We start from the raw sequence: 27,774 nt of genomic DNA, 5'->3' as shown, positions 1-27,774 counted from the left end.
GCTTTCGGCGGGGTGGGGGCCAGCTGGCGGATTCCGAAGCCACCAGCAACCGCTCTAGCGCATTTGGTCTCCGGGAGCAGAAAGGCGTGTTGGCATCCCGAAGGCGCGAAAACCTGACGCATGCGCGCGGTTTTTTTTTTTTCCCCTGCACCGCCCCAGTGGGCTTGGCTAAACAAACGTCTGGCGTGAGGAGACGGGGGAGGGTGTAACTAGCTCCTCGCGTTTGTCTATGTGGGGCACGTTTTCCCTCCGTGACGTCAGCTCCAGCGCGCAGCGTCACGCCGGAGGGACGCACGAAAGTGTAAGTTTCAATTTTTTCCTCCCTTCTTCCTGCCAACCGCCAAGAAACTCATCCTTGCGGGATCGCGGCGGGAGAGGAAGCGGAGGAGGAGGAGGAGGCGGGGGGCAGCGGCTCCCCTTGGTCGTCGTCGGCCGCCTCCTGTGCGGGAAGCGCGAACAGGTGTGAGGGGCAGCTACGGGGCGTCAAGGACGACAGCCCGCCGCGCTCGACGGAGCCTCGGGGCCAGGAAGGAGAGCCGCGACTTGGCAGGGCAGGGGAGGGAGGGGGTGATAGCGCTTCTCCGGAGAACGGCGACGGCCGGCTCTGCTGCCGCCGCCTTCGGTTCACGCTTCCCGAGAAGCAGCTTCCCCCGCCGCCTGGCAAGGCTCGCTTCCTTGGAAGTCCGCATCGAATGGGGAACTCTGGGTTCTAATTGGAGCCAAGCGGGGTGGAAATAAGACCGACTGGTTTTTAAGGGGCAATTACTCCGGAGGCGGCGCAATTCAGGTTGAGGCAGCCGGTCTCGTCCCTCGACCGACCCTTTGCACGCGGAGTTGGCGTGCAACAGTCACCGAGGATCTTTTGCTCCCAAGCCAACGTGCAGAGGCTGCACCCTCGAGGACTGCAAGACAGTTAAGAGGGACTTGCGACTGCGTGCTGAAGCGCGGGGTCGGTTGTCCAGCCTTCCCCTTCCCCTTCCCCCCACCGGGGGCCCTTGTGTAAGGAAGGTCCTCCCGCCATCGCTCTCCCCAAAGGAACCGAACAGGGGGAGTTGGAGGGCAACGCTGCGATTAAAAAAAAAAAAAAAAAGCCCGCGTTGCCTTCCTCCCGCTTTATCAGGACTGCGGGACAGTTTGCGGTTTCACTTGGCGACTGGTGCAACGGGGTGGGTGGGTGGGTGGGGGCGGTGTAGTTGAAGCGTCCCTCCAAACAGGGCTCCCTCCTGCCGGCGAGGGCGCCCGCTAGGTCTCCCGCCCCCCTCCGGGGGCTTTTTGGGAGGGCGGCGCATTGCACATGTGCAGTTGGTATCTCTGGCTCCTGTGAGAGCGCGGCGGCGCTGTGGGTGGGGGAAATTGCTCGGGAGTGCGTGGTGGGGGATGGCGTTGGCTCTCGGCTACTCCTCGCCCGCGCTTCAGGTAAAGGTTGGGGGGAGGGTTGTCGTGAGGACAGGTGGCAGGCAAGGAGGAAGCGGCAGCCGAGTATCGCCGCCGCCGCCTCCTCCTCCTCCTGCTGTGGCGGAGCATTTAGGCGGGATGGTTTAACATGAGGAAGGGGACCCTCTTCTCTGTCCTCTTCAGTCCGCCGACCTCCCCGCTTTCCCCTCCCTCCTCGGGCCGCTGACACAGGAACGAGGGGGAGAGTGGTGCCTGGGTGGCCCGCCGTCCCTCTCCCTCCGGGAGGCAGTTGGTGTGGCGGGGCTAGACTTCCAGGGCTCTGGCGGGGCTTCTTGAGGCCCCGGAGAGGGGCGGGTAGGTGCAGGAGGCGGGGGCTGGCGAGACTGGTTCTCTGAAGCACAGATGCTGCTGCTGCTGCTGCTGCTGCTTGCTTGGTTTCCATCGGGGCTGAGGGCCCGCTCCCCCTCCTCCTCGTGGAAACATTACATAAATTGCCTCGGCCTGCTTGGCTATTTGCACAGAGGAAGCGGCGTGCGTTTTGTTTGGGATTGGGAAAGAGTGCATTGGGGGTTGGGCCCCGAGGCCTAGCAATTGTAATGCAGGGAAAGGGGCAGGCATTGCACGCTTAGGTTGGGCATATCTTTGTTTATGAGGCATAATTATTCTCAGAAACTCGGTGCACCGTTGGATAGGACCTTATCTTGCTCACACCACCCACCATGTTTCTCCGTTTAGATTTTTTTAAAAAAATTATCAGAAAGAAACTTAAATTCCTTGAGGACTAAAGCTGCCCCATATGGGAAAGAGAACTTTTGCAAATCTTAACTTAGTTTAAATCCAAGCTGAACGACTAACAATATCTGAGCACTGTTGGTATTCAATATGAAATGTGTGGGAGTTTACACTTAACTATATTCTTCCCTTTCTTTTTCAGAATATAATACAACTGTTTCTATTCCTGTGGTGATCAGAAATAAACATTTTTGTTTTTGGACTTGGTAACATGGCAAAAGATGTAAGTATATTTGTAAATAATTTTAGAGATTTATTGCTAGGATTAATGAATAATAGAATTTATTACTGTTGCTAAAATGAAGAAAGCAGATATATTTTATTGAATAATAACTATATCAGTGGAACTATTACCGTATTCCAAGAATTATAGTTGCACCCTTCCTCAGCATAGCTGAACTACCTTTAGTATATCATAAACTCCATCATCTACAAACAAGACAAGTAGCTTATTAGGCAGAGGCTGTGGTTTTAACAATGTCAAAACATGCCACATTTTATCAAAATAAAATTCCAGTGCAAAACTATTTATCTTAGTACTACCCATTATAAGTACATTTTTATTTTTTTTACTTAGAAAAGAACCAATTCTTTACCAGTTTACTTTAGAAAGAACCAATTGATTGATTTGAATCAGTTTTATTTGGATCACCAGTAGTTCTGCCTATTTTTAGCAAAAGGATGATTACATTTTGTCTACCTTTGTATTTTTCAAAAAAAAAAATCCTGCTTTAGAATTTTGCTGTGGATCATATGATAGGTTTCCTAATGATTTGTTTTCATCTGTTGATAATTTTTAATATTGCAAGAAGCTTTAAATTTGAAAACTTAGATGGCTCATCTGGTGCTGACTTTGTTTCATGATTATTTGTATCATAGATACAATATTTTGTAATAATTACCTAATGATCTATAGGTATATATTTAAACTTCTGCTAATATAACCTTATTGTACTTGAATGTGTACATAATTTTTAACGGTATTAGCTTTAATTACATTTTCAATTACTCAAATCATCAGATAAGTTTTGCTTGAAGTTTTAAATCACTATTTCTTAATTATAACTTTCTTCAGAGTTAGGAACCATTAGTTCACTTTAATCCACACATATGAGCAGAAATTTAATTGGTTGGATAACCATTTGATACTTTAAAAAAATCACAGTTTCTGATCTACCACGGCATTGATTGGTCAGTTGTTTGTTAGTTTGAATAGTTTACTTACGAAGCTCAAGAAGAGGACTACACCATTTTCAGCAGTCCACAACTTTATATTTAAATCAAACCATTTTAAACTATTCATTAAGACACCTTTTATTTCAAACTGTATTTCTGAACAAGCTTTCATAGGCATCAGTTGATTTGCAACCTGTTGCATATCCTAAATATTAACTGAATCAGTTGCATCCAACAACTTATAGATATTACTATATTATTACAGATTAGATACAAGTGAACAATTAACCTTCAATATACATGGAAGGTTAGTTGGAAGCTTAAACAATAATTGTATATATATTCCATTAAAACTCAGAACAAGGCAATGATATATACCATTTTCCTGTTGTCCATTCAGTTCATAAATGAAGTCTGACTTATAGAAGACTTTAATTACCTTAAAGCATGCAACTATATTTGAACATGCTAAGGATTGGGTGTAAGCATACATAATTTGACTGCTACATAAAGATGTATTTCTCTATAGGATGGGAAATAGATGTTCATATTGTTTGCTTGCTAAAATCATAAATAGAATGTTGCAGACTTTATGTAGTGGAGGATCTGAAGTAGGAATATGAGCTTTGAATAAGCCTGAGATGATGTGTGTCCTGGAACCCTGAAACCTTTCTATAATATCTTGAATATATAAAATAGAATAGAATTCTTTATTGGCCAAGTGTGATTGGACACACAAGGAATTTGTCTTGATGCAAATGCTCTCAGTATAAATAAAATAAAAGATACATTTGTCAAGAGTCAAGAAACATAAGGTACAACACTTAATGATAGTCATAGGGCAAAATAAGCAATCAAATCATACTAGGAAATAGTCAATATAGATCGCAAGGATGCCAGCGACAAAGTTACAGTCATACAGTCACAAGTGGGAGGGGATGGGTGATAAGGAGTGATGAGAAGATTAATAGTAATAGTAGTGCAGACTTTGTAAATAGTTGGACAGTGTTGAGGGAATTACTTGTTTAGCAGAGTGATGGCGTTTGGGAAAAAACAGTCTTTGTGTCTAGTTGTTCTGGTGTGCAGTTCTCTAGCGTCATTTTGAGGGAAGGAGTTGAAACAGTTTATGTCTGGGATGTGAGGGGTCTGTAAATATTTTCACAGCCCTCTTTTTGACTTGTGCAGTATACAGGTCCTCGATGGAAGGGTAGTAATTGTTTTTTCTGCAGTCCTAATTATCCTCTGAAATCTGTGTCTGTCCTGTTGGGTTGCAGAACCAAACCAGACAGTTCTATATATAGGTGCAGGTTTATGACTTAAAAACCATTCAGTATCAAAAATCATATTGCCTTTTTAAAATTAAATTTGTTTAACCTATATTGTCCAATGACCTTGTGATTCATTTTCAAGTTCAAAATGTCCAGATCAGCGTTTGAAACAATTGCAATGATATTACCAAACATATTCTAGTGCTGTTTCAAGCTTGGAACACTTCTGGAATAGTTGGAATATTTCAGTAAACACTTTCAAACTCAAAACATGTTAACTTCATAATATCAGCAAAGCTTAGTATAAGAAAGTAACAATTTTCTCTGGCTATTACTTTATGCACATTCTTTTAGAGTGGGCTTATTTTGCATATGAGCTCAACTATATAACAGTGCTACCTATATAGGTAGTCCTAGATTTACAACACTTCGTATACTGACTGACTGAAGTTACAGTGGCACTAAAAAAAGTGACTTATGACCATTTTTTACACTTATGACCATTGAAGCATCCCCAGGGTCAGGTGATTTACATTCAGATGCTTGACAACTGGTTCATATTTATGATGACTGCAGCGTCCCAGGGTCATGTGATCATTTTTTGTTACCTTTTGACAAGCAAAGTCAAAAGGGAAACCAGATTCACTTAACAGCATCAATTGCAATGATTCATTTAACAAATGTAACAAAAAAAAATCATAAAATGGGACAAAACTCACTTAACAAATGTTTCACTTAGCAACATAAATTCTGGGCTCAATTGTGGTCGTACGTTGAGGACATACCTGTATTGTACAGTACATGTAGAGTACACATTTTGCATTTGGCATATTGTCTGAAAAATAACTGACAACCGGTGAGCTCTAACTTTCTAATAATAAACATTTTTAAAACGGGAAGATAACAATATTTTCTTATCCAGGATGTTCTTAATAAACGTGCTTAACTGAGAATCTAAAATTCCCAACTCCTTAAAGTTAGTGGTTATTAGGATTATTCTCCAAGTCAGCATAGTTTGGAAAATTTATTTTTTAAGTCAGGACTGTGATACTGGTCACACAAAACCATGTGGAATAATCTGCCTGGTTTTGTCTTGAATTTGAGTCAGAATTTAGGAGCACTATGTTCTGAGTTGGGAACACTTGAAACATTTGAATGTTTTTACACTTCATAATAAAATACTCTTGTTTATTTTTTAATAATGTTTACCTTATTAAGAGCCCTTGGGCATTACATACTCTTTAAAAAGCTAATTTCTTTTTATTTTACAGCCAATCATTCAAAATACGTCATTTTCTGCTAAACAAAATGTATCCCTCACATAAACTTTGATTTTAAAATCGACAGACTTAATCTAATAACATTAAATGATGTGTTTTTTTTCCAGAAAATGAATTAAAGATGTCTTTAGAAAGAATTATAAAATTGAAAAGGAATATCTGTTACATATTAAATGATTGGTGTGAATATTTCCCTTTGCATTTAAGTGACTGTCTAGCATATGACCTTGTAAGAAAGGATTCTGTGTCTTCTGGAAAAGCATTGATTGCCATAGCATGTTGTCTGCTGCTTTCATACATCTAAACTGTATGTAGCTGAAAGTAATCTAGGAAGTTCAAGCTCTTTAAATCATTTTTACTTTGTTTGTAAAGGAAAACTAGAAAGATGAGTTAGTTGGGAATGCTTTGGAACTTCATTTTGACTTGATTAGCTAAATAAATTTATTTTGATTAAATGTTCATGTTAAATACATTTGGTATTTTTCAAGTATAACCATTCTGAACTATTCATTTTAATGAAACAGCTATGAACCTAAAAATTGATTCCTTAACAAATATGTGGACTATGGACTGCTTGCATAATCTACTCAGAAAGTAATATGAAAACAAAAGAAAGATTTAGAGGCTAATTCAAAATAAAATAAGAATTGTTTCGTACACAAGTAGTTTATCAGAGAATAATTTAAAGATTTCAAATCAAAATCATATCTTCAGGTTTGATGTTCCAAAGTCATGATGATTAAACCATCTCTTATAAGTTCTGATATGAACATAAATTGCAATTTGTTTCTAGTTTAGGTGAAAGATATATCTCAGGGTTATATTGGACTTTGGTGTAGTGCTCAGCAATAATTTGTATTCTGAGTTGAAGTGTTCATAGCAAACCCAATCAAGTAACCCAAAATAAGTAGACTTTGTTATCACATGTGCATAATGGTGGATATGTTAAAATTTATTGGATTATTCAGCAAAGCTATTTGATCCCAAGTAAAACACACGATTAGAGAATTTATGAATGTGGTGTTGCATTAAATTATATTTCACAATCATTTCATACAATTTAAAAATGTGGTACATACTGATGTGAGACAAGTATTTTTAATAATCTAAATTGTGCATATAAGATACAACAGCTTGTCATCGTCTTAAATGTTTTTCCAACTTTGCACTTCAATCTACAATCCTGACTTTCTGATGGATTCCCATCCTAGTAGTTAGGGTAATTTGTCTGACCTTGCTTAACTTTTTCTAGAAAGGCAATGGTTGGCTGTGGACAAGTTGATGGAAACTACTTTTACAAATGGTTTATATTTATAAACCTTGAATTTCTTCATTTTTAATTCTTATCTTAAAGAAATATTTTAATGCAATTATTTATATAGTCTCTGTGATTCTACCCCTATCTCTGTAGTTTTAATTGTGAAATGGCCCAGTTGGATAGAGCATAATTCAAATTTTACTCAAAAGGTATTAGCGAAAGGTATCTATTTTCTCCAAATCAGAATAAAGTTCCTTATTTATTATGTGGTGCACTATTTTGCACTAGTTACAATAGTAAAATGTATGTGTTTGTAATAAAGAATTTCTAATCTGTAGTTCTTCTATTGTAAGTGACCTGTTTTCATTGTTACTTTTCGGAGCAGAAGTAGCATTTGGAGCATTGTAGCTTAAGGTTTCAAGATGAGGCAAGAAATTCAGGTCCAGCTTTCTTGAGACTGCTCAGGTTTTAAGTCCTAAAATAGATGAAGCTTATTTTGTGAACTTGATTAACAAAATAAAGATCCTGATGAATCCTATTTTAAATGAATGCATTTTGGTTTATATAAGCTTTAGGAGAAAAACAATTATCATTGTTGAGGGTCTGTTCAACTAAAACTAGATTTTCTTTTGGTTTTGATGGAATTCCCTAATAACATTTTTATTAGCATTTTAATTATTTTATGGTTTTATTTAGTTCTATATGCTAGTTACCATCACTCTACTTGAAATTGTTTGGATAGGTCATAAAGGGATGATCTTGTTTATATTGTCATAGATACACAGCATGCAGTAGTAAATAATCTTGGTATCTTTCTGGACTACCTGATGGGAAATGAATTTGATTTAAAAACATTCTTCTATGAGAGGAGAAGCCGTGTCTTATGCAACATCAGTGCCATAGCTTTATATATTCTTGGAAAGTTATCCTAGAGAGTAAAAAACTCTGCCACAACAATTCTAAACCTTTGCAATAATACAGTACACCAAACTTAAATTAGGAACACTGATTTAAACAAATTAGGAAATGAAGCATGTTTTAGCAAGGCATATAATTTTCCCTTTTAATCTATTTTAATATTGGGATATATGAGCTGGTTATGATGACATATTTCAACAGCAACTGCAGTGAGATTTGTTGAAGTTGGTGTAATACTAGCTTATTTCAATATTTGATGGTTTTTGTAGTGAGTGCTGGATATCTACACAAATATATTTTGGAGGAAATTTCATTGCAAACTTTAAAAAAGTTTTTTTCCCATTATATTTGAGGAGAAATGTGCCAAGCTATGTTCATTACATGTACAGAGCAGTAGTTAGGCTGGTGAATCATAGTTGGAAGGCACTTTAGGGGACATCTAGTCCATCCCCCTGCTTAGGGCAGGAGCCATTAGGACTCCTGTTTGATATAACGATCCTGATATTTTAAGACTGTTACTGAATTTAAACATACTCTAGACTCTACTGTTTGACCTAGACTTAGTTTCCAACTCTAATTATCTTAAACTCTAAAGCTGCTCCAATTTGTCATGCTTTTCAAATTGATATTATTTGGATGAAGGCTCCAAATGCATTCAGGTCAAGGCAGAGTGCAATGATTTTTTTACTAACAAAATTTGGAAATGTCATGAGATAGAAGGAATATTTTATCGTGGTAGAAAAAATACTCAACAAATATTGGAAATAAATTCATAGAACTATTCAAGGAATTTAGAAATCAAATTTGATATGAAACTGTTTTATTGGGCATAATTCCAAACCATATTAATAAAAGGTATTACATGTCTATGGCAAAAAAAGATAAATTTAGGACAACATTATAAAAGAGATATGTTAACCCAAAAAATCAGACTGGAAATTTAAACATAAAAACATGGCAACATTAACAGCATATATTAAGAATAGAAGTACAAGCAAATTTAAGCAAGAATCACATTCTTGCATATTATATATAATGCAGCAAGGCAAATACAATTATTCATAATATGGGTTTTAAGAACCAACTAAAATTGAAATTAAAGATAAGCACTAACAAATTAAATATTGCACATTAGTTGGAGTACAAAGGAAGTTAGAAATTTATAATGTATTTATAATGTTTTTAGTCTTTTTCTTTTCTCACTTTTATATTCATATACAACAAATAATGAAGATTTTAGCATTTTGTTCAGAGATTTAAACTTTCTTAATACTTAAATGTAATTTAATTTTATTATGGTTAATTTTGAATCAAAGATATACTGAGTACTAACAATATAATCTTGTTTATTCCTTTGTCCAGTTACAGATATATTTCTGCATCAATTATTTTTTCTCCTGCTTGTTTCTTTTTCTTTTTATATGAAAACTGTTAAATAAATAAATTTCCTATGACCTGCATTCTATGTTCCTACCAACACATCCCAAAATAGCATTTTAGTCTTTTTAGCAGCTGTGTCATACTGCTGGTTCAAAACCTTTTCCATGTACTACTGCCAAGCCAGATCTCCCCGATGCTAAACTTACGTCTTTTACTTTTCCTTCCCAGTACAAGAAATGTACATTTCTTTCTCTTAATTTCATAGTACAAAAATCAGAACATGGCTCAAAGCTGTCTAAATATTTTGAATCTGAAAGTATTAGTTGTCACCTGCCCTACCTTTATGACACTTGCAGACTTCAGACTCAGGACTTTGATGTACAGTCCATCCCTACAAGCTGAAGTGGAATCATTAACAAATTCTCATTAAAGTCAACTGTGAGTACATCAAAAGCAGTACCAGCTGGCCCAGAATTTTTAAAACTATTCTGCAGGATTCTTGATGGAGTGATGAGAGATTAAGCTCTCTGAGCCGCCCCCCCGCCCCCCAAAAGAAAGAAAGAAAGAAAGAAAAGAAAATATATTTAAACACAACTATTTTGTATTATCAGAACTTTGTTCATTAGGGGTTGCAGGATTTTTTTAAAACTAGTTCCATGGTTTGAAAAATTTCAAGAACTACTGATCTGCCCAATTGCATATTTGTAGTAAGCCTAACCATTTGTAGCAAGCATGCTGTTAGATCTTTGCCCTGGTACAGATATCAAACAGACAAGTTTGTATTTTCCAGAGTCCTTCCTGTTTTTGAATATGGGAATAAATAACATTTACTCTCCTCCCATCTTTTGGGAATGTTTATTTGTTTTCCACTTATCAAAGATTACAAGAACAGTTCTGCAATTCTCTCTCTTAGTTTCTTCAGTGTAGTTTAATTTAGGATATTGATTCTATAGCTGAAAGACATTTTGTTGAACTGATGAACATCATCATATTCCTTCCAAATATTCTTTCTAAAAAACGTTCAGCTAATGTACATAAGATAGTTTTTCATATTTATTTTTTTATGGCTGTGTGTAAATGGACAATATTTTAAGTAACCATAGAAGAAATTGCATTACTTGATATTTCTGTCTTTTAAAACATGTGCTAAAGCCAAAAGAGTGAAGATTTATTCAAGGCCATAAAATCAAGTATTGTAACACAAATGTTTTTTTCTACTATAAAAGTTGATAGCAGAATATAATTTGTTTATAGATTATTTTTCATGGGTTATTTTTTCTCTCATAGGCTGGTCTCATTGAAGCTAATGGAGAGTTAAAGGTTTTTATAGATCAAAATCTTAGTCCAGGAAAAGGTAACTTTTTTTGTCATTTGTGTTTAAGAAATGACACTGTATAGGTATGAAGATTTCTGTTAAATTCAAAGGCTACTGGAGGAGAGAAGCAGCCTTTTTTTTACATTCAGCAGAAAAATGCACAAAGCTGTTGCAGAAAGAATGGAACTCTCCATCCTTTCTCTACTACTCCCCAACATAGGTAGTCCTCGACTTAACAACAGTTTACTTAGTGACCATTTGAAGTTACAATGGCACTGAAAAAAGTGACATGACCATTTTTCACACTTATGACCATTGCATTATCCCCAACAACTGACACACATTTATGATGGCAGTGTCTCGAGGCCATGTGATCAACTTTTATGATCTTTTTATGATCTTCTGACAAGCAAAGTCATTGGGGAAATCAGATTCGCTTAACAACCATGTTACTAATTTAACAACTGCAGTGATTCACTTAACTGGTGCAAGAAAAGTCCTAAAATGGGGAAAAACTCAACAAATTTCTTACTTAGCAACATAAATTTCAGACTCCATTGTGATTGTAAGTTGAGGACTACCTGTAATCTAATGAATAATTCTTTTGCGGGGTGGAGTTTGGAAGGAGGGGATGAATGCATTGAGTTCATCTAGAATTGGAAAATTAAAAGTGAAGGAGAAATTAAAAAATGTATAAGATTTTAATATTCAAATAATTAGGTAGGGCTTTTCATGAATAAGGGAAGCATGCACTGTTTGATATAAAAACAATATTTTTTTCATTGTTTTCCACTGAAATTCAGCATTTCCTTAAAAAGTTACACTTATTCCCTAAACTGAACACATGCATGCCAGTTTGCATTTGAGCTGTTATTTGTCTGTTAAAATTTATGTTGATAATGACGTGTATTTTTATTACTGAATTTTAAGTAATAATAGGAAAAATATATGTTATAAGAATTTATTCTGCTTAAAGATATGAATATTACGTAAAGGTTATTTTGTCCCACATGTTTTTTAATCACTGTTTACAAATGTTTTAGTTAGAATGTTATTAAACAATGGGCTCACAAATGTTAAATTAATTAAATGAGAGTTACTGCTAATGATGCAAAATTAATGTCAGCATGTCACTTCCTAATGATTAATAACTGGTAGATTACATAGAGCAGATAATGTTTTTTCATATTTGATCTAGATTTTCATATTCTTTATCTTTGAATGTAACAGATTATAATTCAGATTAATTTCAGATACATACCTAGTGTTGGGCAGTGAACAAATAACCTCAGATGTGCAAATTGTGCATAAAAATGACTATCCTCTTCATTCTCCATCGTCAGTGCTCAAATTGGAAGTATTTTATATCGTGCTAAGTAATTTTTTTTTTTTTTAGGAATTTGATCAGATACATTATTTTAAAAAAGTTTTTGACCACAGGGTGGCAGTATTTGTATATACATTGGATGTTCAAAATTCAGACTTCCAAGTTAAATTAGAAAATACAGTAAAAATGCAACTTTCTTTAGTAGGATTAGAAAGTTTTGACACTGAAGTCTTACCAAAACAGAAAAATTGCTAAATTGTAAATACAGAGATTCTCATCCATTTTCATTTAATCTTAATATTAAGTTGAAGCAAAGTTGATCTATATTTGTGTTGGTTATTTAGATAGATTAAGTACAGTGAAGTAATAGTTTTATCGGCTTGATCTTAAGTATTTGAGCTGAACACTTAATTTCATATTTCCAGGCGGAAGCTTTAAAATTGTAGTGGCTGATGATCCCTTTTCCTAGGAATTCAGAATCTACTATAGGTAGTTCTCCAACTCTTCGGAATAGTTCAAAAACTTAAAAAGATTACAAGGACAAGATAAGTAAGAGGGAAACCTTATTATGTATGTAATTATCCATTCACATAACATTGGATTCCACATCTTATCCTAGGCTTTTACACAATACTGTAAATAAATCCCTGCAAGCATCAAAAATATTAAACTGTTGAACTTGGAAGGTTATATGGAGGTGTACTGTATATTGGAACAAGATCTGAAACTGGGTCAATATTAAAAACATCTTGTATTTGTTTCTATTGTTACATGTATTCAGTTTAAGGTAGGAAGTTACATGCATTGTCAATTGTTAATTCTTTTTTAACTTTTTATGTGGACATTTAGGTGTTGTTTCATTAGTAGCTGTTCACCCCTCAACACTTGGAAAACAGCTTTTGCCAAAAACATTCGGACCGTCGAATGTCAACATTGCACAACAAGTGGTAAGAGGCTTTGCAGAAAAATCTACTAATCAAATTGTAATGATAATTTTTAACACACATATACATGAATATGCACACACCTGCTTATAGGAAAAGTGTTGGGCACGTGAGACATAAGGATATTTATTCCAAAGTTGTAGAAAAAGCATTTACATTGTCAAGGCAAAATGAATGCCCTGTCAGTTCTGGTTTATTTTATTTATACCTGAACATACAATTAAGTTGATATAGTAAAATCCATTATCCTGTTTATACTAGGATTATAGTATAATAGTTTTTTTCATTGCATGTTGTACTGTAGATACATGACTTACTACTTAAAGTAATATCTGAAATAGTATTTATTAGCCACCAGTGACCAGGAAAGCAGCTATAGTGTTAAAACGACAGCACATAAAAACAGGCTGAAAGGAATAAAATCACCCTATACATTTGCTAAAACAAAAGAGAACCAACAAGGCAAAACAAAAGAGATAAAATTAAGATAAAAGAACTTCCTATCAATTTCATTCCAGGATTCTGACATCTGGAGCTTTTTAATGGGAACAGTTGGTAATAAAAACCTGGCTAGTTGTTTCCTAACAGCAGGATTCAGAACTGAAAGTATAATAAAAACCACCATTTTCTCATTGATTTTTTTTATTTTTTAAATTTTATTTTTATAGCTTTAAATAATAACAGAAAAACAAACAAGAAACGAACAAAAAACAAAGTTACACATTGTAAAACAATACTTAATTTCTTAACAAAGTGAAAAAATACAAAAATATAGTATTATTATTATTCATGTAATAATTAGTTACAGTATCGATAAATATATTGAAGGAGAGAAAAAATAAGCTTTTTAAAGATTGTGTCCTGAAGGTAGACATATTTAATTTGGCTAATATTTAAGTTGGAATTGTTTATTTTTTAAGGAAGCTAATAACACCACAATAATGAATAATTCTTTCTTTCTAATAGTTTTCTATTAATTGTAGGTTATTGGTACACCACAGAGACCATCAGCCCCAAATACTATTTTAGTAGGAAGTCCACATACTCCCAATACACACTTTGTATCACAGAATCAGACTGCAGATTCTTCACCTTGGTCTGCTGGGTAAGTAACTTTCAGTTAAATTAGAATTAGAATTATAGTTTTGTAGGAAATAAAAATATATGCTTCAAAAATAGGCAGTTTAACTCTGACAACAAAACTTTTAATCAATCTGGCATTTGCTAAATAATAAGCTCTCAAGCAGCAGTTATTCTTTTCCCTAGTATATTATGGTGCAGGATGTTGATATAACATATACTTCTTTAGTTCAGACTGTAGCTTTTTTTCTATAAAAGCATATGTTTTATGTTTTGAGTCATAAAATATATTTATTTTCTTTGATTCTTTTTTATCTGTAGATGTGTTTGGTCGTGATTGTGTAAATAAACTGGTCACGTATACTGAAACTAAATGAAGTGAATGGTTCAGGATCTGTTTAAAAAGTAAAATATGTAACACTTATGTATGGAGTTGTAAATGGATTAGGGAGCTGTGTACCTATAACTAATTGTATTTTTGTAGGAAACGAAACAAAAAGGGAGAGAAGAATGGCAAGGGTTTACGACACTTCTCTATGAAGGTTTGTGAGAAGGTTCAGAGGAAAGGAACTACTTCATACAATGAAGTAGCAGATGAGTTAGTTGCAGAATTCAGTACTGCAGATGCTCACATCTCACCAAATGAATCAGTAAGTATATTTGTATTTTAAATTAATTTTTAATGAATTATACAGACTTCTCATAAAAATTCCCTTTTACTTAATAAGGATACCCATTTATTGCTCCTCTGGGTGTCATCAGTTGGACTAACTGATGATAGCAATGTCTGTCTAATCTGCTAGATCAGGGGTCTTCAAACTTGGCAGCTTGAAGACCTGTGGATTTCAATTCCCAGAATTCCTACTCCAGTCACGTTAGCTCAGGAATTCTGGGAGCTGAATTCCACAAACCTTAAACTTGCCAAGTTTGAAGACCCTTGTGCTAGATTATATTGCTAAGTAGTATAACTGCAAGTATTTTGATACTTTAATTTATGATGTTTACAGCAGGCTTATGATCAGAAAAATATAAGGCGACGGGTCTATGATGCCTTAAATGTTCTTATGGCCATGAACATTATTTCCAAGGAAAAGAAAGAAATCAAATGGATTGGTCTACCTACAAATTCAGCTCAGGAATGCCAGAATTTAGAGGTAAAATTTGTTGAAAATAGGCCATTTCTAATATTTTCCTTAATGGATTTTCTCATTAAATATAATGACTGCTTATATTTTTGCACTTCCATCTACTTTATGGATTTCATATGGTTGATTTCTTGTTTAATATTCATATCCAAAGTAGTATTTTGTGATTTCATTGCTTTCATAATTGTATCCTGCAAAAGAAAAAACAATTCAATTTACTTAAAAACCTAAAAATATGGAGGAAACTGTTAAAAGGACTCTCTTAATGTACTGGAAATTAACACAAGACAAGAACAAGAACTGATGTATAGGTTTGTGGTTTATTTTTCCTCAGATGTATTTGAAATACAGGATAAATACATACAGTAGAAGTAGTTGATATATTCTAGTTAATATTTCATTCTGTGAATGGGCTGATTACATAATAGGTATTTTGCCTGATGCAATTATATATGTAATGAATTTTATATACTGTTTGGATTTCAGTGATAGTAATATTGCTGTATGTGCAAATGGTTCAGAATTTGGGATATAATTAATCCTTACTTAACCATTCAGTGACCATTCCAACAGCGTTAAGTAGTAATTATGGCCCAAAGTTACTGCCATTGCAGCATCTCATAGTAACATGATTAAAATTTGAGTGGGTCACATGATCTTATGATGACAGTATGCCCTTCAACTCCCACTATCCATTGGTCTCCCTGCCTTTTTGCCCTGCCCACTCTCGCCTGCACTAGTTGACCCTCCCACTGTTGATGAAGCATACCTGGCTCAGGCAGTTTTCCAAGGCCCTCACAAGGTCGTGCAGACACCTCGCAAAGGGCCAGCAACTGTTTCAGCCAGACATGCCTCATCAACAATAGGAGGAAGAAGATAGTGAAGGTCAACTGGGCATGAATTAGTAGCCACAGAGTGCAGAAATGGATAGGTAGGCGGGTGATGGGAGTTGAAGTGGAGAGGAGCGCAGCAGGGCAGGAGAAGTGCAATGGTATATTCCTGGCCTAACAGCTAGAACTTCTGTCTCTAAGAAGTGCAGTTACATGATGTTTCATCTAATAATTACATTGCTTAGCAACAGAAATTCTGGTACCAATTAGGGTCATTAAATGAAGACTACCTGTCTTTGCTTTATTTTTGGAAATAACTGTTCCATGCCAAGAAAATTGCTGACTCTTAGTCTGTTTGAATAGGTAACATTTTACAAAACTGTTTCAGCATAATTAAAATATTGGATATTTTATTTCTGCACAGCTAGTTTGAAACTGCTTTTGAAAAAAAAATGTGCGTTTGGAGTTGTTTGATACTCTGATTCTATTATTTTAGAACAATTATAAATGTTATTATACATGCAAAACTAGTTCCATGCTGCTTTAGTTACTCTGGTGAGTAAAACCTTTAAAGTAGGTCCTAATATACTAAATATACATCTTTAATTAATTCAATGTTATTGCAGTATTTTTCTTTTTGTTAAGGTGGAGAGGCAGAGAAGACTTGAAAGAATAAAGCAAAAACAGTCACAACTACAAGAATTAATTCTTCAGGTATAGAACAGTAGCATACTTTTTCTTCCTACTAAACTAAATGTTATCTTGAAAATATACATTTGAATTCAGGTTTTCTCTTTAACTCTTAATTCAATGTCAATCTCATGATTTCAACAATTCTCAAATATACATGGGTTTATATTTTTTAAAAAGGAATTTGATGAATGAGTGGTATACAAGTGACTATAATAAAAAATAAAAATGCCCTTGAGTTGATTTCATCTCTAATAACTTAAATTTGAGCCATTTTCTTGGCATTATTGCAGAAATAGTTTGCCAGTTTAAAAAAAGATTCCTTTTTTCAACTCCCCTGTCTAGTCAACAAACTTGAAATGCTCAGGTGGTCCCCCATCTACTACTGCACATGACCAGATTTCCCTAACTTCTGAGATCACCAGGTCTTGTAACCTGCTTAAGGGTATTGAGATGAATTAATGCAAATTGTTTCCCAAATCTTAAAAAAGCAAACTTTGTGCGTTTAAATCCTTAACAGCAAATTGCCTTCAAAAATCTTGTTCAGCGAAATCGTCATGCAGAGCAGCAAGCAAATAGACCACCAACTTCTAATTCTGTCATTCACTTGCCATTTATCATAGTGAACACCAGCAAGAAAACTGTAATTGATTGCAGTATTTCTAATGACAAGTAAGTTACTAATACCCAGAAAAAATAATTTATTTTGATTTTATATAGTATGAGGTCTTGTGAATGGAAAGATGGAATGTTATAAATCTGATATTGTTAGTTTAAACTGATTTTCCATGCCAATCATATCCTCTCTATCTGTATTTTTTAATTTATATAAGGGGAGGTGTATCTGAGGACACAAAGAATCATTAGTAAAGACTTTACTGTCACTTTGTTCCCATTAGACTTCAGGTGTTTAAAATTAGCTGTGTTGATACGTAGTTTGTGTTTACATGGGGAATGATTGAACTTAACACTGAAAATAAAATATTGGAATACTAAGTTTCTTCGTTGGCAGACCATGTCTGCCTTCTAACTGTACTAGAGTTATTTCTTGCCTGAGGAACCACTTCCATTCTTAGTGTTTATGGTTGACATGGGATCTGCTACTTTAATGTACCTCATAATTCAACAAGGAAAATCAGGTTATTGAAAAATCTCTGGAAACTTGATATTCACATTTAAGATTTCAATAACTTAATTCCAGTAATAAAGTTAGAAGACCCTTCACCATCATTCTATAAGAGTACAGACTAGTAGGTTGTAGTTGGATGAATTAGAAATCAGGACAAAGTTGTGTGAAAGTTGTCAAGCACAAGACCAGTAAGAGCACTTGGGTAGGAAAAACCAAAGGCACAGGTATGGAATAGGTGGTATTTGGCTCAACAGTAGTAACTGTGAGAGGGATTTGGTTGTCCTAGTGGACCACCACTTAAGTATGAGTCAGTAGTGTGCTATGGTTGCCAAAAGGAACACTATCCTAGACTGCATCAATGGAGAGCAGCAAGATCACAAGAAGTGATAGCATCACCCTAGAGAGGCCACATTTGGAATACTCTGTTCAGTTCTGGTCTCCATGATACAAAAAAGATGATGAGGCTCTAGATAGAGTGTACAGAAAAGAAAGAAGTCTAGAGGCTAAATTGTATGATGAACAGCTAAGAACTAAGTATTTTTAGCCTAATGAACAGAAGACTTGAGGAGACATGATAGCAGTCTTCATACTTTGAAGTACAGGGCATGATTTATTCTCCATAGTTTAATTTAATGACCACAATTGAGGCCAATTCAATTGTTTTGCTAAGCAAAACATATGATGACTGACTGAGTCAATTCTCATTTAGTTGTGCTGCTTGGTTGTAAAGCATCCAAATGTTGATCATTTGGACACCGGTGGTTGTAAGAGCAAGAGTGGTTGTAAAGTTACTTTTTCAGAACATTGTAACTTTGAACAGTCACTAAATAGAGCAGTTGCTAAGGGCTACCTATATGAAGCTTTGGGGTTTTGGCTAAGCTACACCTGTTCCCTGAGACCTGCCTTGCATGAAAAAAGAGCTACTCAAAGTCACCTTGAACCTGATTTCATAATGATAATAATCCCACCCAATTCTCAGTTTTAAGAAAAATCTTTGGTGTGGTTCTCTGATGTTTTACCCATAGTATAACAACATCTTTGAAACCTGACCTGCTTGAGTCAAAGGCATGTAATTAAACATGCCCTCACTGCCTCCACTCCCTAGCAAACAAGTTTGGGTGACTTGTTTGATGTGCTTCAGGTAGGCTTTATAGATACTCCCATCTTCCAGCCACTGCATGTTTGTAGCTTTGCACATTTGTGGTTTAGAGTTTTCTTATAAAGCTGCATTGCCTATGTGATTGAGGGCATTGTTTGATGTGTTGTAAACACAAACTGCTTCTGATTCTGGAGCGCTGACACCAGTAAAACCACCAATATCAGCACCATAAAAGAAAAAGAAGCATAAATTGACTGCTTTTTCATGATTAAACTCTTTAGACTTTGTTTTACTGATAGCACCATTAAAGTTGATGTCTTTTACCATTTCCTATACTATTTTTGCTAAAAGACTACTATTTGGGAGTGATCAGATTATAGACTCAGTCTCTGGGAAAGAAATTCAGAACCAGTTGCCATGCAATTGCATTCTCAGTTTTGAACCAGTCTACATATTTTCCTGCAATTCGTAGCAAATCTTGTCTAGAGTCCATTCTGTCTCTAATTTTCAGGTACAACTCTTATACAATACTGTGCTTTGTTTTTTCCATTGCCATAATGAGCTTTACTCTCTGAATATATTGGATCTAGCCAGAAATAGACTTTCTGGGTTCAGTCATGGCCCTTGTCTCCAAAAATCCTCTTGTGCCTCAACATTGTCAGCCATTCCCTGACCCATGTGACTCCTGTTCTCTTGGTAGCAAGGTTTGGTGATTATAATTGCACCTAGAAGCCAGAATTTACATTGAGCAAATGTCAATCCATAGCAGATCCTCTGGTTCAGTACATTGAAAGATGCTGATCTAGTGGTGTTGATCTTGCAGATACATAATCACTCTCAGCTAAATAAGGAGAATTCATCTTCAGTTTCTACCCCATCTGAATAATTTTCAGATGTGCTTTCCAGTGCCAGATTGGGAGGAAGCTTGACCAGAAAGTGTTTTTTTCCTGTAGTGTCTTGTCTCAGAGTAGATTATCAAGCTTACCTAATGAAACAATATTTTGTTTGTGTGAACATGACATTCATAGCATTACCAAAATCTTCAGTATTTACACCTTTGATTATTAAGTAGCAGGTTAATACAATGCAAAATTCAGAAGAGTTTAACAGAAACCATTGTAGAAATTATTGCCCTTCAGCGGAATGTATCACTACATTCTACAGATTTTTGTCAATGTCTAAGACTCAAGTTAAAGAATTTCAGGGCAACAGATGATTTTAAAAAAGCAGGTAATGCACTGGATCGTGTACTAAAGAAAACATATGTATACCAGTGGTGCGTTTCAAAATAGTTTACCACCGGTGTGATGGGCGTGGCTTGATGAGCGCACACACCTTGGGCACGCGCACATGCCAAACACTTTGCGCAGGGGCTTTCCTACTCACCACCTGCAATCCTGCACTCTCCCTGTCGCTTCAGCAGCTGACGCGCAGCAATCTGCTGTGCCGCACAAAGCAGCTGCACTTCAAAAGCAGGGAATAAAGGTCAGTATGGGAGCCCCGGCGGACAGGTGGGTCCAACAGCAACTCTAGCAGCTCCTCAGAGAGAATCAGTTCGATCTCCACCAATCTTCGGCACTACTGGTATGCCAGAACCAGGCCAAACCAGGGGTATGATTCTCCAGCTCTGTAGAATCAGTAGCTCTGAAGAGCAGCAGAAGAACAGCAACCGGTTCTGTGTCTGCTGCTGTTTTGGCCCACTCTCCTGCCTAGGCTCTTACCTGTCCTTTATTTCCTGCTTTTTCACCCTCAGCTGCTTCGCATGGCACAGCTGCGGTTGAAAAAGCAGGAAAATGCTTTTTCAAACACTACGCACCTGTGTGCAGCGCTGCTCAGCTGTCCAGGTATCTCAGCAGTTTGTTAATTGCACGCACAGCGCGCATGCGTACGTGACATGTAGCCACTGAACCGGTAGTTACACCGGTCGGATCCCACCCCTGGGCCAAACCAGTAGAGTACCACCACTGATGTATACCACACATCTTGATATGATATTCTACAGTCTTACCAGGCTTTGTAATTTGTTGTACGTGGTATTGCCCATTGTTTTTGAAGTCAACAGGGAAATGTACATGCCATGTTTTCCATCCTGAACCCAACTGCAGAGCATTTCCAGTTGAAAATGTTGAAGCACAGAAAATGTTCAGCAGATAGAAACTGAGACCAAAAAGAAATAATGTCAGAACAGTAATGTTCAGCTTGACAAGACTGAGCGGGAACAAAGTACAAGTAGTCATCGAGTTACGAATGTAATGAAGGCTGCCCATTCCATTCGTAACCCAAGGATTCGTGAGAGTGAGTCTTATGCCTTGAACAGGATTACCCCCTCCTTTCGCCCACACATTCACTAATTGAATGTGAGGCTCATTAAGTGCACATGAGGTATTTCAGGGTGGGGAAGGCCATGGAGGGCCTACTGATGAAACAGGCCATTTGCCTAAGACCAAGGTCTACTCGACCCACTGAAATACCTCATGCTCCCCACAATTGCTTCCTCCCACCTACTGCACTGGGTGACTTATCTTTTGAAGATCTAACTAGCAGTCTTCTCTCTAGCCTCTCAGCCCTGTGCACCCCTCTGCAGTTCTATTTGGGCACAGGCTTCGCCCGGCAGGTTGCCAGCTGAAATGGAGCTTCTGAGGGTTGAATCCAGCCCTCTGACGCTCCATTTGGCCTTCTGTGGGCCTCCCCCAGCCCGTTGAAGGCCAAAATGGAGCATCCGGGGGCCAGATCCAGTGGGACACCCCATGTTGGTCTGCAACATGCAGGACAAACGTTGCAGAGCCTCTGGTTGTTCATAAGGGCGAACAACTGCCGTAGTGTTGCAAGATTTGTGGTTACTGGCCTTTTTCGCAAACACTGGAGGGGCAGTATCACGTAACTTCAAACGTTCGCTAAGGGAATGCTGGTAACTTGGGGATTACCTGTATTATTCATATACACAAAAGAATGTTGCACAGAAGATTTAACGCTTGTTCACAATTATTAAACAATACAAAAAGAAAATGAAGTCACAAGAAGATGGATTCTAATTGAATTTTAGGAATAATTTTTGTAGCCAGCAGTTTGGAAAGCATACAAATAGTAATCATACGATCATAGGTTCCTGTGACAGTCATAAAAGTGTGGATTGGTTGCAAAGCAATCATAACTTCGATTACTAAATGAAGTAGTAAGTAAGTCAGGGCTACCTATAGAATTCCTTATCTGAGCTAAGTCAGACTTTTTTTCTAAATAATTCATGGGGTAATCAAAAAGATGGGAACCTGTATCCAATTCTTCTAAAGAACTGAGTGCTTATTTCTTGGTAATATAATTTTATATGGTTTCCTAAATTAGAATTTTTCCTTTTCTTTTAAATAATGTTGATTTGCCTTAATAGTTAACTTAAGTTTATTTTTCTGTGAATACTAGTGGTACTTACGATTCATGACATTTTTATTATTTTCCTATATCATGGATATTCTTTCTTAATCTTAATACAGGTGCTCTATTCAATATGATACAGATATACTTGTCAATGTCATTATTAAGTTGGCCTTTTACAGTGTTCAGGACTCAATAAATTTTCAAACCTCTTTTACTTCAGTGTGGGGTGACCACTGACATAGAGAATTTATTGTCTTTGCCTGCTCACCATAGTGATCTCAGATTGGTGCATCCAGTAAGATATCGCATCAGTGTTGCAAACTGGTTACAAGTCAGTATTGCACTCTGGCTTGTAATTACCATATAAAACAAAGCATCATCATTGGACATGACTAGCAGCTAAGCTTAGCAGACAGAATTAGCCCCTCGGTCTCTTTCTTCAATTTTCATATATATTATTCTGTTTCTCAGTAGAAAACTATACTGTTCTGTAAACTGTAGCTGCTTTTGAAGCACTGTGTTATAGGTATGATTCAAATGAAATAAACAAAATGTTAAAAAGTTATGATATTTATGTAGTTATTTATCAAGCGCATTTAAATTATATTTACAAATATCTTTACAATCCCTAGGGCATGTCACAACTTTTGAACACCCCTAATGTTATTGAAAGTTGAAAATTTTGACACCTAATTATCAGTATAGGTTTATATTGCACTAAAAGGTGGTAAAGACCATTAAAAATACAGATCTTCTAAAATAAAAACATTTCAGCAGCATAATACTATCTTAAGCATGCTACATTTTCAAGTTTTACATTTTAGTGGAGAAGAGGATTTTGAAGAAAGATATTGAGATCTGTATATAACACATTGGCCAACTTCTATTGGTTTCTTTTAGGTTTGAATATCTATTTAATTTTGATAATGCATTTGAAATACATGATGATATTGAAGTATTGAAGCGAATGGGAATGGCATTTGGACTAGAATCTGGAAGTTGCTCAGCAGAAGATCTAAAAAACGCAAGGAGCTTGGTTCCTAAAGCTCTTGAACCATATGTGACAGGTAAAGTTAAATGAAATTAACATTTTTAACATTTTGAAATAAAACTTCAGAACAAAATAAGCTGCTATTGGAATTTAACACAGCTATGATAAACAGTGCAATATAACGTAAACATTACCCACTTTGCTGTTAGCAAAATTCCTTCAGTTGTTGCTGGGCTATATTAATAGTTGAGATGGTGTAAGCAGCCACAGGATACATAATATATATTTTATCTCCTGCTTTGCTATCCATAATAAATCTGTAACATAATGTTCAGAAAACAGAAAATATTGCAATATACTAAATAATCAATACATTTGATTTGCATTAGTATAACACCTTTTTATCTGGTGCTCACTGTATTTAAAAAGTGTAAATTATTTTTATTAATTTATTTCTTTTACCAACAAGAATAAAATACAAAACAGATAAATAAATATTGAACACTAACAATGAGGGGGAGAAATTTTTGTGTAAAGAAAAAAAACCTCAAATGTCCAATATATCTAACATTGAACATTAAAAAGTCCACCCTGGCTGGATGCTGAAAAGTAAATAAAAAAATTTATAGGTTATCCTCCCCTTACATAATGGGTCTACAAATAGTTATAAGCTTTCCCATCCTTATTTAACAAAAATACTATATTAAATAAAATCTCAAAAAGATTAGCTATTTGGTTCTATCAAGGTAGAACCCAGATTTACTAATACAGCAGTTGATGGGACATTAAATATGAAAGTTTGAAGTGCTATATATGTAAACTATATTCAGTGGAGGTTTTATTGAATTGCAGCTGCATATGCTATAGAATGACTGCTATCTAATTCATGGTGTTATTTTGTGTTACAGAAATGGCTCAGGGATCAATCAGCAATGTATATGTCTCATCTTCATCAGGTTCAGCTTCAAATGGGACAAGATTTTCCAACAGGTAAGATAAGATTGAGTTTTATGTTTAAAAACTAGTTCATAGACCCAGTGTCATCTGCTAAATTGTAAAACTATCATTTTTTAAAATTGTTAATCATTAAATTAATTTTTTATTTAATTAAAAAGTGATCTCAGTAGATATCTAGGAAACTTTAATATACCTGCTTATCAAAAGGCATCTTAAGAAATTTTCCTTTTTGGGTGCCAAAATTGACCATTTTGCCACCGAAGTAGGTTTTATAGAGCCCCACAGTTCCATGCCAAAGGTCAGCATTGGAATTAATTTTGCACTAAAGACTTCCAGTGTAGGTGTTAAGGTACCTAGGTAACCGTAACTAGAATATAGAACGTAGAATAAGAGCTGGAAGGGATCTTGGAGGTCTTCTAGTCCAACTCCCTGCATGAGCAGGAGAGTCCATACCATTTCTGACAAGTGGCTGTCCAGTCTCTTCTTGAAAACCTTCAGTGGTGGGACACCCACAACTTCTGAAGTCAAGGCATTCCACTGGTTGTTCTCACCGTTAGGAAATTTCTCCTTAGTTCTCAGCTGCTTCTCTCCTTGATGAGTTTCCATCTATTGGTTCTTGTCTTGTGATGACCCGGGGCATGGCACAAAAGCAACACATCAGATAATAAAGAGTCCCTTTATTAGCTCCAGCTTTGCCCCCAATGTCCAGGTTACCTTCTGGCTGGAGAAAAAAACTCACAGAAACAGCCTTTGACTGCAGAGAATTAAGTCCAAAAAATGGTCAAGTCCAATCAAGCCAAACGGGGGTAATTAATTTTGGCAGGGTAGGAGCAAGAATTCCAGACTTGAAGGCACAGCAAAACTCACACGGTTGGGAAGATACCAGGAACACAGATAAGCAACAACAACACAAGATAAAGTCACGTTTGCTCCCAGCAGCTGCTGCATAAACTGTCTTCCCAGCTGTGGCTAATGAAGGGAATCAAGTTCCTTTCCTCCCCCGTAAGCCACGCAATCCATGTTGTTCTCTTCTCTGTTCCTCCCTATGTGCCCTAGGATGAAGAGGGGGTGAGCCTGGGTCTTCCTCTGAATTCCCTCTTCCTTGTTCTACCTCTTCCTTGTTCTACCTCTCCCCTGCTCTGCCCAGCCAGACTTTGTCCTTCCCCAGTTTCCTCCATAGCCAACAGAGTCCCACTTCCTGTCAGCTGTTCGGCTTCCTCCTCAAATTCAGACTCCGACAGGGGCATGACATTTGCCTTCTGCTGCTTTGGTAAATAGTTTTTCCCCTCATCTTTGTGACAACCCCTCAGATACCAGAACTCTGCTATCATACCTGATATGACCTGGACTGGTCTAATTCCTGCAATTGGTCTTCATTTGTCCTCATCCCCCTAATCTTTGTTGTTCTTTTCTGCACTCTTTCCAGAATCTCAATCTCTTTTTTATATTATAGCAACCAAAACTGGATGCAGTACTCCCAGGTGTGGCTGTACAAAGGCTTCTCATGATCTTGATCACACTATTAATGCAGCCTAGGATTACATTGGCTTTTTTGGTTGCCGCTGCACACTGTTGGCTCATATTTAAGTGATTGTCCACTAGAACTCTCACAATTGCTGGCATTGAGCCAGGTTTGACCTAAGTGTAAAGCCTTACTTTTATCTACATTGAATTCCATTAATTTATATAATTCATTTAATAATAATTCATTAATTTATAATTGATTTGTATACAGTATTTTTTGTATTTGGCCTTAGGAGTCTGCAGTTACCTGCTCCTGGCTAAACATTAATTGGGATGGAGGGTGGAATCGAAAGATTTATGCACTTTGCTCATTTTGCAGTGACTACTCAAATGGAGGAGATGGAATGTTGGCTACAAGTTCCAATGGATCTCAATACAGCGGCTCCAGAGTAGAGACACCAGTGTCTTATGTAGGGGATGATGACGATGACGATGATGACGAATTTAATGAAAATGATGATGATGACTGATACTTTTTGCCTGTAGACTTTTTTATTTTTAAAATTCAGCAAGCGGCAGGAATAAATTCTAGGAAGAGATTGTCAAAAATTGTCCCATCAAGGAGATACTGGTAAGAGTCTGAATTTAGAAAATTGCACCTCCAATAAAGTAAAGTTTGTTTGTTTTTTATGTAGATTTTTTTACATGTGATGAGGATATGTGTGTTAATACCAGTATGTTAATGCAGAACTTTTATTTACTTTTGCTTAGGATTTTTAACTTGAAGGAAAATGCATTTTGCCCCTAAATGTTGTCACAAAGTTTGAAATGTAGCCACATTTAATGGAAAATAAAATCTGTCCACCTGTCAAAATGCATACATGAATGGCATTTTATTTAGATTGCATTTAGGTGACATCGTACTGATGCATAGCAATCAAATGTTATACTATATTTTGCTGATCATGCCATGCCCAAAGAATCAAAGAAAAGGATCTTTTAAAATGTTAGTTTGCAGAAATTGTATGAATTTATTTCCCTTTTTAAAATTATACTGATCATTGTAAGCCCATCAAATTCTATATATTATGTTTGCTGAAGTTAGAAATATGAGTTATAATTTGGGGGCAAATGTTTACTGCCAGGCTGGTATAGCTGTGTAAATGTCTTGAAAGGTTAGAATGAGTTTTGCTTAATGATAAAAATTTGTCTGATTTCTTACAGGCAGATTTTGAAAACAATTTGTTACATAGTTGTTTACATACTTAGAAGTCTATGGTATAAAAGACATGTACTGAAACAAATGGTTTATATTTGTTTCATAAACCTCTTCCAGTAATCTATTATAAAGTTGAAATTAAATATAGAGAATGTTTTATGTTTAACTCAAAACTTGTCAATCACTTTTAATACTTCATTTTTTATAAAAAAAAATCAGGACAGGTGGTAGTCTTTTTAAATTTATTCACAGAATTAACTGCACAAATACTGTCAGCTGCCTGTTCTAAGACAGTAGTCTTTTTACTGAAACATAAATAAACTTTCTGTAATATTTTATGGCATATAAGCAGTTTGTTTTACTTGTTTAATTGTGGCACTATTAGTTTTTATTAATAAAACACGCGTGGGCATTTTTAACAAATACTTTGTTTCTCTAATCAAGATTATTTTCACCTTCTGCTTTGTTGTGTTTGACTTATCATCTGGTTCTTCAGTATGGAAGAGTCTCAGAGCTCTTTTAAAGGGTAAGTAGGGAGTTATTTATACCTATATCTAGATGATAGAGAGGCAACAGCATGCACTGATGATTGCTAAATTCTTGGGAGACTGCATTCACCCTACAAATATGTAAGTGATTAATTCAGGATTCTCCTAGAAATATCTATCGTTATGTGACAAGTCATTAAAAAAATACACTTTTATTCAAATAAAACTGATAAGTTGTTCCAAAATGCATCTTTCAGTTT

The 27,774-nt window shown here is 36.2% G+C and overlaps 1 protein-coding gene across 8 annotated transcripts; it reads left to right on the top strand.

Moving 5' to 3' along the window:
* The first annotated feature begins 28 nt into the window (after positions 1–28).
* Positions 29–27,449, top strand: TFDP1 (transcription factor Dp-1). 8 transcript variants are annotated; one of them, XM_026666737.2, is made up of 12 exons: positions 29–301; positions 2,330–2,410; positions 10,755–10,821; positions 12,959–13,056; positions 14,037–14,158; positions 14,618–14,783; positions 15,141–15,287; positions 16,754–16,822; positions 17,319–17,470; positions 23,296–23,462; positions 24,295–24,376; positions 26,187–27,449. In XM_026666737.2, exons 2-12 carry the CDS (start codon positions 2,399–2,401, stop codon positions 26,335–26,337), a joined length of 1,233 nt encoding a protein of 410 aa, XP_026522522.1. In that variant the 5' UTR covers positions 29–301; positions 2,330–2,398; the 3' UTR covers positions 26,338–27,449. The 8 variants fall into 8 exon arrangements, with proteins under 8 accessions (XP_026522522.1, XP_026522523.1, XP_087823365.1 ...); XM_026666738.2 differs by having other exon boundaries at positions 260–460; XM_087967239.1 differs by lacking the exon at positions 29–301 and adding an exon at positions 541–912.
* The last annotated feature ends 325 nt before the right edge of the window (positions 27,450–27,774 follow it).

The sequence above is a fragment of the Notechis scutatus genome, chromosome 5, assembly GCF_049901735.1.
Source record: "Notechis scutatus isolate UNSWTSFEM ecotype Mainland chromosome 5, rNotScu1.2, whole genome shotgun sequence".
In the NCBI taxonomy this organism is placed as follows: Eukaryota; Metazoa; Chordata; class Lepidosauria; order Squamata; family Elapidae; genus Notechis; species Notechis scutatus.
This window is presented reverse-complemented; position numbering and strand designations above follow the sequence as displayed.

What these genes read in the sequence shown, in the direction of transcription:
- TFDP1 (XM_026666737.2), top strand. An exon ending in AGGAATGCCAGAATTTAGAG is followed by an intron (nt 15,288 to 16,753) that starts GTAAAATTTGTT and finishes CTTTTTGTTAAG; the next exon opens with GTGGAGAGGCAGAGAAGACT. An exon ending in TACAAGAATTAATTCTTCAG is followed by an intron (nt 16,823 to 17,318) that starts GTATAGAACAGT and finishes AATCCTTAACAG; the next exon opens with CAAATTGCCTTCAAAAATCT.